At 40.9% G+C, this 16717-nt stretch overlaps 1 protein-coding gene across 1 annotated transcript in view; it reads right to left on the reverse strand.

Moving 5' to 3' along the window:
* Window positions 1-16717, reverse strand: part of LOC123668079 (copper-transporting ATPase 1) — a 33601-nt gene that overhangs the window by 10241 nt on the left and 6643 nt on the right. Inside the window, exons 7-22 of the mRNA XM_045601873.1 lie at window positions 15534-15642; window positions 13884-14044; window positions 13230-13330; window positions 11392-11520; window positions 10950-11133; window positions 10032-10129; window positions 9013-9148; window positions 8120-8260; window positions 7635-7743; window positions 5985-6144; window positions 5193-5292; window positions 4287-4487; window positions 1697-1853; window positions 1128-1281; window positions 373-496; window positions 284-295 (exon numbers count right to left, since the gene is read on the reverse strand). Of these exons, the coding sequence (XP_045457829.1) occupies window positions 284-295; window positions 373-496; window positions 1128-1281; window positions 1697-1853; window positions 4287-4487; window positions 5193-5292; window positions 5985-6144; window positions 7635-7743; window positions 8120-8260; window positions 9013-9148; window positions 10032-10129; window positions 10950-11133; window positions 11392-11520; window positions 13230-13330; window positions 13884-14044; window positions 15534-15642 (2076 nt within the window). The remainder of the gene's footprint in view (window positions 1-283; window positions 296-372; window positions 497-1127; window positions 1282-1696; window positions 1854-4286; window positions 4488-5192; window positions 5293-5984; window positions 6145-7634; window positions 7744-8119; window positions 8261-9012; window positions 9149-10031; window positions 10130-10949; window positions 11134-11391; window positions 11521-13229; window positions 13331-13883; window positions 14045-15533; window positions 15643-16717) is intronic.

Here is a 16717-nt window from a genome sequence, read left to right on the forward strand (position 1 = left end):
TGCTAGAAGTAAACTCTCTAACAACCTTTGCTTTGTTCTGATCTTCTTAACCCCCTTTTCGTATACTAAGTAGAGCCAAGTTATGCTCTAATCTACTCTACTTATCCTCAAAACCCACTGCTTACGGAGTAGAGCCAAAGTTCTGCTTTAGTCTACTCTGCTTCTAATCTTCTTAACCCCTTTTCTAGTATACCAAGTAGAGCCAAAAGTTTTGCTTTACTATACTCTGCTGCTTATCCTCAAAACCTACTATTTGCTGAGTAGGGCCAAAGTTTTACTCTACTGTACTCTGCTGCTTATCCTCAAAACCCACTGTTTACCAAATAGAGCTAAAGTTTGGGCCTACGCAGGTCTCTAACTCGTGTGGCCCACCTCTCCAGTAGAAGGCATGAGAGCGTGTAGCCTCGCAGCGGCCTGCGCGCTGCTGAGCGCCGCGTCCCCCGCTCCCCCCACCACTTCCACTGGAACACCTTGCAGCTGGATCGTTGATCCTTCCCTGTTACGACATTTTAAATTACTTATATACTATACCTCAATTAGCTATTTCTTTATGCATCTGAATGTATATTATCTAGTTGTCTGGCGACATACGTTGTACTGTCAAACGCTAGACCTGTCATCGTACGCGCGAAATTTAATATTACTTTTCTTGTAACATTCTAAATTCATGTGCAATTTTCTAAGCTTATGGCGTGATCAATGGAAATAGGGATTCATTTACAATTATTTTAAAGAAGTATTAGCGGAGTTTCTTGCCGATTTTACTCCGACAAATCTACGACTGTCATTTAAAGATGTATTTATTTATAAAGGGGATAACCAATAAAAGATAGTTTCTATAGTAATAGTTTCTTACACAAGGAATTTCAATATAATTTAATTTCAAAGTACAATATATTTTATAACTAGCTGGCCACGCAAACATTGCTTTGCCGTATGTTATTAACCCCTCCTCCCATATAATTTAGGGGTGTGAAAAATAGATATTAGCCGATTCTCAGACCAACCCAACATGCACACAAAGTATCGTAAAAATTGGTACAGCCGTTTCGGAGGAGTATTTTAACTAACATTATGACACGAGAATTTTATATATCAGATAGGAATATATATGAAATTGAACTTACCTAGCATTAGCCAAAGCTGCCTGCAACTGAGGAGATTGTTGGAAATCACTTCTCAATGTAATCTTAGCGCGTAGCCCGCAACCCGGCACCGCAGCAAACCCGCTACAAGTAGCCCGAGCGTCACCCACCACACTTGAGCACCATTTCACTATCGCTGTAGTGGTTACATATAATTAGTAAAACTATGCGGCTCGAAGGACCATTTTTAACTTGAACCGTTTTTAACTTTTGTCGATTATTTTCAGCAGAATCTACATTTCAAATCGGTGGTAGCTACACATTATATATACTAATATTATAAAGAACGATTTGATTGTTTGTTTATTTGCCAATGAATAGGCTCCGAAACTACTGAACCGATTTGAAAAATTCTTTCACTGTTGGGTTCAATTTATGTTGATATTTTTGTTAAATACCCGTGCTAAGCAGGGGCGGGATGCTAGTCTATAATAATTTATTAAATTCAAAAATAATTTTAACAAGTAACATGACGATTTATTGTGAGTTGGAGGCCTCCCTGAATAAATAAATTTCTGATTTTATAGTACAAATTTAATCAATTTTCTTACCAGACGCAACTGGATGTTCGGAGTTCAATTCCGCGGATAGTATGCAAGCGAGTACTTCCGGTAGCATTGACGGCTCGCCCGTCAGTAGTGAAACTCTTGCAACTGTCGTACTACCGCGTGTAATTGTTCCTGTCTTGTCGAAGATTACCGTTTTGACCTGTACGGAGAGTTACAAAATTAAATCAAATAATAAATTAAGTTGATAATGTCAAATTTTATAATGTCATCTGAATGTAAGAAATATCCATTTCATTATTGATGTTGTCCAGTTTGTGGGCAGCACACACGAGTTCATGCTATTTTTGGCGCGAACTTGTGGAGCCCTATGTCCAGCAGTGGACTGCGATAGGCTGAAATGATTATGATGATGATCCAGTTCATTTATAAAAAAATAATATTTTGAAGAATATAATTTCTACATTTCTGCGGTAGGGCACAGCGTGGCCAGCAGTCAGGCTGGGGAAGTACCTCGACTTTATCGTTGGAGATTTGCTGCCCGACAAATAAACATTGCAATTTTGTATTGATACTTGTTCGGAATTGTTGTGATTTGAAACTCGATGTAACGAAAATGCGTCACGATAAAGAAACAAACACAAATGTATAGGAGAGAATGAGACAGAATACATAACTGCCCATACTATGGCGCTTACGACCTTTCTCACGAGACAGTGATCATCGTCGACGGAACAAATCGTAACGGCTTATCTTCCTACGGACTTTGTAGAAGTTTTACTTCTGCTGTGTGTGAATTGCACACACACACACTTTTTTATTATCTTATATATAGTAGATCACAGACGAATGATACTACTCTAAAGAAGGCACGTGTTTCTGTTGTAAGGTATGTGTATGTGTTGACAGCTGTCTGGCGGATTCTATGTTTATTTGGTATAATATGGGTATAAAAAAATCACGGAAAGCACTAACGTACGTAACCTATTCAACTCCCGACCCTGCTAAGGAGTTCTAGCCTCACTCACCACAGCAACTACGCATACTTCTTACAGCTTTTGGGCACTCCAGAGGACCAAGTCCTACGTTTCTCGACCCTCCTTCCACACAACCCACTACACAGGTCAGGGTCAGGTCCCCCCAGACCACCCCCCCTCACCTTGTGCGCGTTCTCCAGCGGCTCGGCGCCCTTGAGCAGCAGGCCCAGGCGCGCGCCCACGCCGCTGGCCACCATGACGGCGGTGGGCGTGGCCAGCCCCAGCCCCAGCCCCAGCCCCCCCACCTTGTGCGCGTTCTCCAGCGGCTCGGCGCCCTTGAGCAGCAGGCCCAGGCGCGCGCCCACGCCGCTGGCCACCATGACGGCGGTGGGCGTGGCCAGCCCCAGCCCCAGCCCCAGCCCCCTCACCTTGTGCGCGTTCTCCAGCGGCTCGGCGCCCTTGAGCAGCAGGCCCAGGCGCGCGCCCACGCCGCTGGCCACCATGACGGCGGTGGGCGTGGCCAGCCCCAGCCCCAGCCCCAGCCCCCTCACCTTGTGCGCGTTCTCCAGCGGCTCGGCGCCCTTGAGCAGCAGGCCCAGGCGCGCGCCCACGCCGCTGGCCACCATGACGGCGGTGGGCGTGGCCAGCCCCAGCCCCAGCCCCAGCCCCCTCACCTTGTGCGCGTTCTCCAGCGGCTCGGCGCCCTTGAGCAGCAGGCCCAGGCGCGCGCCCACGCCGCTGGCCACCATGACGGCGGTGGGCGTGGCCAGCCCCAGCCCCAGCCCCAGCCCCCTCACCTTGTGCGCGTTCTCCAGCGGCTCGGCGCCCTTGAGCAGCAGGCCCAGGCGCGCGCCCACGCCGCTGGCCACCATGACGGCGGTGGGCGTGGCCAGCCCCAGCCCCAGCCCCAGCCCCCTCACCTTGTGCGCGTTCTCCAGCGGCTCGGCGCCCTTGAGCAGCAGGCCCAGGCGCGCGCCCACGCCGCTGGCCACCATGACGGCGGTGGGCGTGGCCAGCCCCAGCCCCAGCCCCAGCCCCCTCACCTTGTGCGCGTTCTCCAGCGGCTCGGCGCCCTTGAGCAGCAGGCCCAGGCGCGCGCCCACGCCGCTGGCCACCATGACGGCGGTGGGCGTGGCCAGCCCCAGCCCCAGCCCCAGCCCCCTCACCTTGTGCGCGTTCTCCAGCGGCTCGGCGCCCTTGAGCAGCAGGCCCAGGCGCGCGCCCACGCCGCTGGCCACCATGACGGCGGTGGGCGTGGCCAGCCCCAGCCCCAGCCCCAGCCCCCTCACCTTGTGCGCGTTCTCCAGCGGCTCGGCGCCCTTGAGCAGCAGGCCCAGGCGCGCGCCCACGCCGCTGGCCACCATGACGGCGGTGGGCGTGGCCAGCCCCAGCCCCAGCCCCAGCCCCCTCACCTTGTGCGCGTTCTCCAGCGGCTCGGCGCCCTTGAGCAGCAGGCCCAGGCGCGCGCCCACGCCGCTGGCCACCATGACGGCGGTGGGCGTGGCCAGCCCCAGCCCCAGCCCCAGCCCCCTCACCTTGTGCGCGTTCTCCAGCGGCTCGGCGCCCTTGAGCAGCAGGCCCAGGCGCGCGCCCACGCCGCTGGCCACCATGACGGCGGTGGGCGTGGCCAGCCCCAGCCCCAGCCCCAGCCCCCTCACCTTGTGCGCGTTCTCCAGCGGCTCGGCGCCCTTGAGCAGCAGGCCCAGGCGCGCGCCCACGCCGCTGGCCACCATGACGGCGGTGGGCGTGGCCAGCCCCAGCGCGCACGGGCACGCGATGGCCAGCACGGCCAGCGCGAAGTGGAACGCCGTCTGCAGCACCAGCTCCCACGGGGACTCCCCGGAGGGCCGGTACATCTCCTGCACAAACATAAACTGCATTATTGATACTTGTCATCAACCGCACTGGTGCAGTCGCCTAAAACACCCACGGTTTGCGGATTCGATTTCCGCTCGGGATGGATATTTGTATTTGTATAATTTTTTTTTTCGGTTTGGGTGTCTGTCTCTAGGTGTCCACCGTGGTCCCCACCGTGGCTCGGAGAGCACGATAAGCCGGCGCTCCGGGTTGCTATCATGTACATCTAATAGCGATCGTTACTCATAGAAGATACCTAACATTTTCGTCAACCCTCAGTAGAGCAGTGTGGAGGATTAATTCTTCCTCAACATGGAGAAAGAGGGCTATACCCAGCAGTGGGATGATACAGACTGAATACATATTGTCATCGGTCAAGTTAGCAATCTGCTATTAAAAACTCTACTGTCAATAATGTCATGTGTGTCAAATGTCTGTGATATTATCAACTTCAAATTATAAATAATAACAGGGATAGGTAAAAAATGTAATCCTAATAAAAGTTTTGAAATAAATAAACATCTCAATTAGCTCGTTACTAGGCTACCTAATTACCGAATCTAGGTTCTAGGTCAATTCTCTTAAATATTTATGTCTGTACATATTTTACACCACAAGAATACCAAGAGAAGATGTACTTGATCACATTATTTACAGGGATTGAGATTGTATCGACCAGTCCACTTCTTCAGTTAGACGTCACTTACCGGTGTTATGTCTTTGATCCTGTTGATGTCAATCGCTCCGGTGATGATCCAGCAGACCAGAGTGAGTACGGACAGGAACATCACTATCGGCACAAAGTACCTAGAGTATAAAAATGTATATTTGAATATTAACATTTACATCGACGAGTGATATAACGTAGGTAGACTTGTCGATGTAATTGAAGTCGTTTTTTTTTTCGTTTGCGAGCAAACACAATCATTTGAAGTCGGTTAATGACTTTAAATTAGCCATTGCTTAAATGCGTTTTTAGTATGCTATGTTCAGTATTATCTGCTTTATAGTACACGATAGTAGGGGGAGCCCAAGCGAAAATTTTGGAATATACTCAAGCACGGCTGGATGACATAAGCCTTGCACCTTGTGAAATACTCACACTGAAGTTGGGATGTTTATTTATTAATTACAAAATATACAAAAAAGAACATCAAAATTTGCAGTGACTGCCACCCTAGGCTACTATACTTTGATAATGGCGGAACGTCTAGGAAAGTTTATCTGATTACCAAAAAAATAATAATATAATAATAATAATATTAAAATTATAATAGTTAAATGAATCAATCAATTAAATAGTAAAATAGGAGACCAATAAGGACAGACATCCAGATCGGAAAGAAATATTTATATAAATACAAATATCCATACCGAGTGGGAATCGAACCCGCAAACCGTCGATGTTTTAGTCGACTACTCGTACCACTACACCAGAGCGGTTGTTAACGGTTTTTTATTTGTTTCTATAAACGAAAGCAGTAGTCGGAGCGTCTCACCCGGCGATGGTGTCGGCGAGGCGTTGTACCGGCGCCTTACTGCTCTGCGCGTCCTCCACCAGTCGTACGATCTGCGCGAGTGTACTCGCCTCGCCCGTATGTGTCGCCCTGACCAATAGCGCCCCGTGCTGGTTGATACTACCCCCGATCACCATCGAATCTGGTGAACAAATAAAATTAATTAAACTCAGAATTAATATTGTTATTTTTAAAAAATTTCATTGAATTGAATTTTAATTGTTAAATTTAATGTTATTTATCTGTAGTACAAAAATCTGTAGGATTATAATAAAAATCTGTCTTGTAATCAACTTAACTAACACATTAGTTTCCTTGTAATGTTAGATATAAATTTGCTATTTATATAAATAAATAAATTGTTTGACATCATTATTTAGTACGGGTTTCCGAACGAGTAGATCGAGGGCGCCTCTGGTGAACTTTTAGAAACGAATCTCGTCTTACTTCACTTCCATAAAAATGTCGGTAATTACTGTATTATTAAAATATTATTATTGCGTTAGTAAAATAATAGAGATAGAGTAATATTTATATATAACAAAATTCTTTAACAATTTCACAAACGGAAAATAAATTCCCGTGACCATGGTTGCTGTAAATTATCCGAAACGTCGGACACATCTAAAAAACTTAATTCAACGTATTTACAGCGTAATGTAAAGCGAAATAGAATTTGTCACGCCTCAGGGAATTTTCATTACTATCTCTAGGAAATGTAGGCATTACCGCAGTAGGGCGAGGGTGAGCCGGCACTCAAGTGTCGATTGAACGTTTCACTAAATACCTACCGCGATAAAATCTGATAAAGTTCTTTCATTATAATGAGTGAAATTCGCGTAAACATTAGAAAATAATAGATAATAATATCTTATATATAAAATTCTCGTGTCACAGAGCTAGTTACAGTACTCCTCCGAAACGGTTGGACCGATGTTTATGAAATTTAATGTGCATATCGGGTAGGTCTGAGAATCGGCCAACATCTATTTTTCATACCCTAGTTATAGGGGGGTTCAGGTGGGTTAATAACATATATGGCAAAACAACGTCTGCGGGATCAGCTAGAAACATTATACTATAAAACTATGGTTAAAAAAAACGCACGCCGTATATATATACAAGAGCCCGTACTAAGCCCGTACGATACTAAGAGCCCGTGGATGTAAAAAAAACTACATTATATAAATAAATACTGTATATATTACACCGAGACTCGAGGCAGGATTCGAACTCACAGCCACTGGAGCAGAAAGAATGGGCTAGTCTTTTCCAACCATACTCATTAATTAGTTGCTATTTCTAATAATTATATTAAACTAGCTGACCCGACGAACTTCGTATCGCCTAACACAAACTTTATCGTATGGTATTAAAGTTCAAATTGACTTTTAAGTATTATCACAAATCTTTTGTATGGGAGTATAGAAAAGTGTTGTTTTTAGACTTTTTCAGGAAATTTAAATTTTTTTTTTAGAATTTTTCTCTCCGTAAGAACCATCCTCGTACTTCAAGGAATATTTTAAAAAAAGAATTAGCGAAATCGGTCCAACCGTTCCCGAGTTTTGCGCTTAGCAACACATTCAGCGACTCATTTTTATATTATAGATGTGAAGACAATACAAGACTCACCTTTCGACTTTGCAACCGGCATCGATTCCCCGGTTATAAGAGACTCGTCACAGGTACTCTGTCCGGATATAACTTTGCCATCAACGGGTATCTTCGCACCGGGTACTACCTGGTGGAAGTTACAAGTAATGTGAAACTAGATAAACTCAAAAACTAGCCGTCAGATCTCACACAATGACGATGGGGCCCTACAAGCAACGCCAAAAAAAAAAAAAAAAAAAAAAAAAAAAAATTCCGTGCACCAAAAAAGTTATGAGGTAGCATTAAAAAAATAGAATGGAAAAAAGAATCTCGTCTTTTACTTTTAATCGAATACACCTACAGAACCCTTCATTTGATGGAACGCAGTTAGGAGTCGAACAGCCTGTATATTATGCTTATACATGCTTCACGCAATCAAATGCCTTTAATAAATTACAATATCTATTTGAGATCAGATATCAAAATTAATTAATCTCTAAAAACATATAAAAATTCCTTCTAACCTTTAGAACATCGCCCTGTTCAACCAAATCCACTGGTATACTTTTTTCGCCGACCTCACGACCTTCCTGATCTAAGGTCACCAGAACTGCTTCAGTCGGCTTCAGAGACAACAGCTTGGATAACGCTTCGGACGTCTTGCCCTGTACGAAATTATTATAATTAATAGTAATAATTAATATTAGATTAAACGCCTCATCCTCAATGGACCCAGTACTTTGCGTTACCCACAAGGAATTCAACAATTTTTAATATCATATCAAAAAATCGACAGTTCAATATTCCATATCTTCCATATATTCCATGTTCCATAGTTTAATTGGCTGACATGGTGAGTCGTAGATACAGGTTCGATCCCCGCTGGAACGGTCGATTTTTGATATGATATTAAAAATGTTTAGAATTCCCTAAGTGTGGGTAGTACAAAAATAAATATTACAAACGCTAACACCTAGATCACGATAAACACCTGTGTGGTCTACACAAATGTTTGCCATGCGCGGGGATCGAACCCGCCACCGCTAGGGCAAAAGGCAGTGCTGTGACCGCTGCATCAGAGCATCGTCTAATAATGAGTACTAATAGTCTGTATTGAGCATAGTATTTTTTTTTATAGCTTGTAACAGACACACAATCGTCTATTCTAAGGTGAGTAACTTAAAGCTTGTTATAGGTAAAAGGCGACTGATACAGCTAAATGTTTTTGATTGATAAATATACATAGAAATAATACTCAAGCGGGAATCGAACCCGCAAAACGCGGAACAGAAAGTAGGGTCACTACAAACTGCAGCACCAACGGGCTAGTCTAAATTACTTACCTACGATGAGTTAGAAACTACCAGATTTCACAAGTTATTCACTAAGACAAGAGTCTAGGCTTTAATATGTATACCTTGGCGATGTGTTCGAGCCACCTTCCTAGAGACACAAAGACCAGCAACATAGGGGGCGTGTCGAAGAATGTGACAGGACTGGTGTTCCTCTGAAGCGCCATCGCTGCTATCACCACCGCTAGGGAGTAGGCGTAACTGGAACAAATATAGCCTATTAGCAATATTAGTGCTATCGTAGCTATAATATGGTACGGTCCGCCTGATGGTAATCGGTTACCGTAGCTTATAGACGTCTGCAATACCAGAAACATTGCAAGCGCATTGCCGACCCTATACCCAACTCCCCAACAGTATTATTTAGCTGTGATCTTCTGTAAGCTCGAGTTGCTCTAGATTTTGAGCAAAAATTTTATTTTGCCTCACCTCAATTTTCTTAATTTTTCTTCACTTAAGAACCTTCTACAATGTATTGGAAAACTTGAAAAAGTTAGCCGAATCAGTCAAACCGACCTCGACTTTTGCCCTTAGCATTTAGCGGTTCATTATTATTCTATGTATATTTTATCTGTGGATTAGTGAATATTTTATAATATATAATCTTTTGTAAATCTCTGTGATGTCGCATTTATAAATCTTTGAAAAATGAACCTTGATTGTAACTATATCGGACCTATAAAAAATATATTTAAAAAAAACGTGTGTACGCACGTAAAAAGTTACACTACATTGGTTAACTAATTTTACGTAGCTAACTTCTTCTTTGTTGACTAGCTAAGGTGTTGGTTTTTGTCGTGACGGTGTGGTGTGTGATTTTTCTCTAACACACCAAAAGAATTATAACTTCAAAAACGAGCGTGCTTTAGACCACACGACTGAAGTAAAACTTCTGCACTTCTCTTCTTCTGCTATGAGAGAAAGAGAGAAAGAAAATGTGTGCTCGAACCTCTCTCTAACTCCGTTCGCCTCGCCCGATCACACTATTCGTAACGCTCTCGTCACGCATTCACCAGCTCACTCTCCAAGGTAAGCTTTAGTACAGTTTTTAGTACATTTTTTATTAATATAGATAAATAATTACCTGATAGTGGTCGTCAGTGATATAAGTACATCCATGTTAGAAGTACCGTGCCTTAAGGCCTTGTACGCATGTTTGTGGAAATGCCATCCACCAATAAACTGAGGAAAAGAAATTAATAATATTAACAAGTTGAATACAAAGCGAGAGGCGTTTAATTAAACCACATACACAATGACGTGTGGTTACAGCATTAAGAATATGGCCACCCCCTCTCTTCCCGTAGGTGTCGTAAGAGGCGACTAAGGGATAACACAGTTCCACTACCACCTTGGAACTTGAAAAGCTGACCGATGGCGGGATAACCATCCAACTGCTGGCTTTGAAATACACAGGCCGAAGACGGGCAGCAGCGTCTTCGGTGCGACAAAGCCAGCTCTGCGGTCACCAACCCGCCTGCCCAGCGTTGTGACTATGGGCAACACACATGAGTTCACGACATTTTTGGCATGAACTCGTGGAGGCCTATGTCCAGCAGTGGGCTGCGATAGGCTGAAGTGAGATACACTACATACCATTTTTAAGATACTTTTACTAGTTAAGTTGAAACTATGTCTTCTATTGGACTGTTGTTTTGAATGTGGCTTAGAAATTTTATGTAATTTATGTGGTTCAGTGCCAATTCAAACGAGTTGAATACATTCCAAACCGTTAACTTATCGTTTTTTTATCATCAAATAAAATTTGCAAGAAATTCGGTTATTTATACATTTTAATATTTTCAAATTGTATTGAATTCAACTTTATTATTGCTTTAGTTTATTTACTTCTAAAATTCTTCTTTAATATTAAGACTTGAAGTATCCAGTACTGTACATAATAAACATAGTTTAAAAATAAACCAAAATCAACTATATAATAATTTGGTCCTTCGAGCCGTATTTTACCAAAAAAAAACAGAACCCGTAATAGCTCAGTTACCTGTACTGGTGTAGCCAATAACCCCAGCAACAGATTCTCTAGCGAGAGTCCGGGCAGGATGCAGCACATATCTTCAGCGGTATGGTGTCCCATCATAGCCATGAAATACGCCATGGCCACCATACAGGGACCACCAAATAATAGTGATATTAGAAATGCGTTTCGCCATTTTCTAATTTCCTCCCTGGAAAAAATATTTAAAGTAAGGTCGGGTATTTAAATTAGGAGACAGTAGGAGATATTCTGCTCAAAATCTGGAGCAGCGTGACTGGGGAAGAACCTCGGATCTTACAGAAGATCACAGCTAATGAACAAAATTTATTTTGATGACATGTAAACTCAAATCGCTTCGAAAGCCGAATAATCGAATAAAGCGATATTTCATTTTGGTGTAATTTTTATTTTACTTAACTATAAATACATATGAAATAGATTAACTCACTTATGCTCCAAGTAGTGCGCGGTCCCGCGGTTCTGTGAGCTGATGGCCGTCGCTTCGAACCCCAGCTCGGTCACCGCGTCGCATATACGACGAGCTCCGATTATCTCGGGGTCGTATTTTATTTTACCTCTGGAAAAGAAAAAACATATTTTAAATAAAATATATATTCATAATGATATAAAATCACTTATGTACATGAGATCACACACGCACAAACACACACACACACACAAACCTACACACGAATTACGTTTGCGATAGTCGGAGAACTTAAATTTTGTACTTATAAAATACTTTATTAAAATTATTAATGAATGTTACAATTAGACTAATTCTAATGATACAATATTGATCGATGCTTGTATCAGATATTAAATGATTTTATTAAACATAATTAATAAAGAAAATTTAAGAATGCCGATATAGAATTAATATTGGGTTCCTTCTATCAGTCCCTTGAATTTGGTGCGTTGTGTAAAATAAGAGACGACCAGCATTCAACCTGTAACATCCCACTGCTGGGCATAGGCCTCTTTCTCCATGTACGAGAAGGATTGGAGCTTAATTCACCAGGTTGCTGCACTGCGGGTTGGCGGAAGAGATGACACAGACTCGAACAATCACACTTTCGTGCGCACGCATACTAATACATTTAAAGTGAAACATCGTTAAATATGTGTTTGAACCGCTTTCATACATTGTAACGTTGTGCTGGAACGTTACTCTAATAAATAAGATCTTGTACTAAAAGTTAAGTTTTTTCACTTTATTTTTATCATGCTTCTACTAGTGGCGCCATCTATCGGCATATTTCAACACTTCGTGACTATTGGTGTTTCATATCGGCGTTTTTCTCTAACGGACTTGATAGATGCCGCTGATGTTTTTTGGTAATTATTGATCTTTCTTTAATAAAATCAATTTAATTGTAATTAGAAATTCTAAATTTAATATTCCTGTCTACTCCTTAAATTATAAAATAATTTAATATCTAAATTTAAACTTAATAATTTATAAAAATACAGACTATGCTTAACGCATAGACTTTTGCTTGTCAATATTCCTTGCTCGCGTGTCTTTGCTTCTCTTTTTCTTTGCACTTCGTTGCCGCCGAACCTCGAGACCTAACCTCGACCCTAACTCGGCTTAAATCCCGCTGGGGTAAGTTCTCATGATATCTATTATAATTACATATTGCTGGTGTTCTTAACTTAACGAGAAAATTGTAATTATTTATTATTTTGCTAATTGTGACACTGGTTTCTGAATTATTCTTTTCCTGACTCGGAACTTTCTTCGTTCCAGGATTTATTTTTACTTTAAGATTTATATCTTTAATTATACTTTGCTACAAATCGAGTCACTGCCCTCGATTAATATCGGGCTGACTGATTACCGGCATTTACACCGGTGGAGATCTCCGCCGGTCATCGGACGAAGACGGAACTGAAGACCATCATCACCGGGAATTAGTCAGGCCAGTGTCCTTCCATATTACTTTCTAAGGTACGTTGTCGCGGCGTGGGCCAGCTAAGGAAATAAAGGCTGAAAATCAGGTGCCTAACGCGCCTGATTCCGAACCTACCCCCTGTTTTCTGACCGCGTGCTATTAAAAATTTATAACTTAAAAACTAGTATATTATTCTATTTCTACAACCCCCCAAACCCAAAGCGCGGCAACATCTTTATAAGTTTTTATGGTTGATCGTATATTGAGCGATGATCTAAACCTTACTTAATATTTTATAAATATTTAATAAGTCCACGCACGCGCACGCACGCGCACGCACACGCACGCACAAAAGTACGCACACCAAAGACTCCCACAATATACTCACTTGGACGTAGTCAAGGCGACGGAACAGGAAACAACACCGTTTAGTTTAAGTACTGACTTCTCTATTTTGTTAACACACGACGCGCAAGTCATGCCTTTTATCTGTAAAATAAATAACATGATCTAATACAGCCTGTATACAATGTTTTATACATTTGTATTGGTCATACCGATGTTTGAGGTGGCCTGGGCGTTTATGCTTGTGTATTGTTTCTGGACACAGGAGTTAATAGTGCGGGTCATTGAGTGTGAGGCGTTTATATTCTTTATTTATGTAAAATTCGAAATTACTTTTGAAGCCTATTTGAATGAAGTAATTTTTATTTCAATTTTGATTCGAAGCATAACATCTATATATATATATATATTATTACGCGAAGCAAAAACTTTGTACACTTATATACTGTATGAAATTTTACATACCTATAGTTTATATAGAGGAGTGCAGAATGTTAATATTTTTTTTTAAATTATGCTTAAAAAAGACATTAAATGAAAAAAACCGTCACACACTACCATTTATTTGACACACACACACATATACTATTTTGGTTATTATTACAGAAGTATAATCTATGACAACAGAACCTTAATAATGTTGAAACTTATAATTTAAATTAATTATTATTAGATTCGATTTGATTGTCAGACTCACCAATAGGTTCAGATCCCTTGGAGCGCCGCTGTCGCTGATGAGCTCGGAAGGGAAGCCCAGCTCCGAGATGGACTCGGCTATGGCTAGAGCTGATACCTTGGCCGGCTCGTATCTGACTTCAGCTTTAGCGGCCAGTAGAGCTATCACTATTGAGTGGACCCCTGTGTAAATAAGTAACGTGTGTATTAAATTTTTATTTTATATATATATATATATATATATAATCTTATAACATACACACACGGTCGTCTGTTCCTATGGTACGCAACTTAATGCTTGTGTTACAGGTAACAGCCGACTGTTATAACTATATATTTTTTTATAAATATACATAGAAATATATAAATACAAATATTACACCCGGACTCAGCGGGAATCGAACCCGCAAACCGCGCCACAGAAAGCAGGGCCACTACAAACTGCGACAACGGGCTAGTGGCTATATTATTATAATTACGTACATAATGATTATCCTCAACTTAATTAACACTTACATAGATCAATACATATAATAAAAATTTAAATGTAATATGTTTGTGCACGCTAATCTCAAAAACGGCTTATCCGATTTAGATGTGGTTTTCACTAATATGTTGTGGTAAACTTGACTTAACATTTAGTGTTTTCATGTCAATCGGTTCATAAATAAAAAAGTTATGCCAATTGAAAGAATTACGTTGAACATGTAAATACGTAAACGACGGTGTTTATCATCTAAAATAAACCAAAAAATGCTGTCCCTGGTCACTATTTCACACGAACGAAGTCGTGAACACAGCTAGTGTTTTGAAAAAACTTTAAATTACAATTATATTTAAAAATATTTATTTTCAAACATTTATATGACATCATCATAATACATAACATACTACTAATATTATAAATGTGAATGTAAGTTTGTTTGTTACGCTTTTATGCGAAAACTACTCAACCGATCGTCATGAAACTTTGTACACATATTCTTGGAGGTATTAGAAGTAACATAGGATACTTTTTATAAAAAAAAAAGAAATTTTTTTTTTACGAAAAATAAAAAAATTGTTTTCAAAAAATCTCGAAATCTAGCTACTTCAACGCCACTTAGCAGTCCAGTAATGAAGTTCCAACCCTGAGTACTCTAATACCGTTGCACTGTATTATCGACGGTCACGTCAATATCCAATCCAATTGACTATATAGTTTCAGCTGCTTAGGATTTTTCTATATGTATTGTTATTTTTTCTGTCATTATGTATATAATATTATAAATTATAAATGTGAAAATAAGTTTGTTTGCTACGCTTTCACGCGAGAACTACTTAACCGATCATCATGAAACTTTGATACTTTTTATTTAAAAAAAATTCAATGCGAGAGCGAAGCCGCGGGTAAAAGCTCGTTAAAAATAATTTAGATACATTAATTTGATAAAAATCCTCATGACGAGCTTTTTAATTTGACACCCATATAGCAGTAACCAACATTTTTTTTTTAATTTTAGACTACAGCGTCTTACAGTGGTCGTGTGATAGCAGTGTCACGGGTTCGAGTCCTACTTCGAGAGTAGGGTAAATAAAAATATACATATATTAGTTAGGAGTTAGTTGTCTACCTTAGGAATAAACAACCTTGTTTGTGTGTGTGTGTGTGTTAAATATAAACAAAACAAACCGTTAATCTTAGCGCAGTGTTTCTCTATCGCCGCAACACAAGAAGCACAAGTCATCCCTCGGACTTCAAGCGTGCAGCGAGCTATCTCCCCTGGAGGAGATATCGTGCCCTGGGATACGAATAGAATATTTAATAATTGTGTTTGCAGGCAAACAAAGAAAATCCGACTTCAATTTAATCGACATGTAATACAACGTAGATAGACGAAAAAATAGTCAAGTAAGTACGCATTATCAAAGATTACTCCAAAAGTTGTAATCAGATCTCGAAGAAATTTAAATGTGGCCACATGATAAATAACGGCTTTCGATTAAATTAAAAATCATCAAAATCTGTACACACAGTAAAAAATTATGCGGATTTTCGAGAGTTTCCCTCGATTTCTTTGGAATCCCATCATCAGATCCTGGTTTCCTTATCATGGTACCAAACTAGGGATATCTCCTTTCCAACAAAAAAAGAATTATCAAAATCGGTTCATAAACGACGGAGTTATCCCCGAACATACATAAAAAAAAACAATATATATGGTCGAATTGTGTAACCTCCTCCTTTGTTTTCTAATGTTTACGCGAATTTTACTCATTTAATGAAACAACTTTTTTCGGATTTTATCGCGGTTTATTATTAACTTTTGATTCCCGACGTTTCGGATACTTTACAGCAACCATAGTCACGGGAGTCCATTTCATTTCCGTCATTTGTCCGTTACATTTTCATTAAACCTCCTCCTTTTTTTGAACTCGGTTAAATAAAATGTGCTTTAGACCACACGACTGAAGTAAAACTTCTTTAGCAATAGGCTTGCACTGTATCTTGGACATACGAAACGTAACTGGCTATGAGAGAAAGAGAGAAACAAAATATGTGCACCTCTCTCTCTTGCTCCGTTCGCCTTGCCCGGTCACACTTTTCGTAGCGCTCTCGTTACACATTTACCATATTACGCCCCAATTCAAAAGTGCGTCATGAAGTTTTACTTCAATAATTAAGATTAATTATAAGTTTTACTTAAATTTAAGAAACTGTGTTAAAAATATAAGCAAATCAGAAATATTTAATATCATTCAACTGCTTGTTACGATTTATGGGGCCTGTTTTAATTTACGTTACATTAAAATCTGTTTATTTACAAGATAAACTTAATCAGGAACCGGTGGAACGGGTCCATAAAGTCGTTTGCA

The sequence above is a fragment of the Melitaea cinxia genome, chromosome 30 (assembly GCF_905220565.1).
Source record: "Melitaea cinxia chromosome 30, ilMelCinx1.1, whole genome shotgun sequence".
NCBI lineage: Eukaryota > Metazoa > Arthropoda > Insecta > Lepidoptera > Nymphalidae > Melitaea > Melitaea cinxia.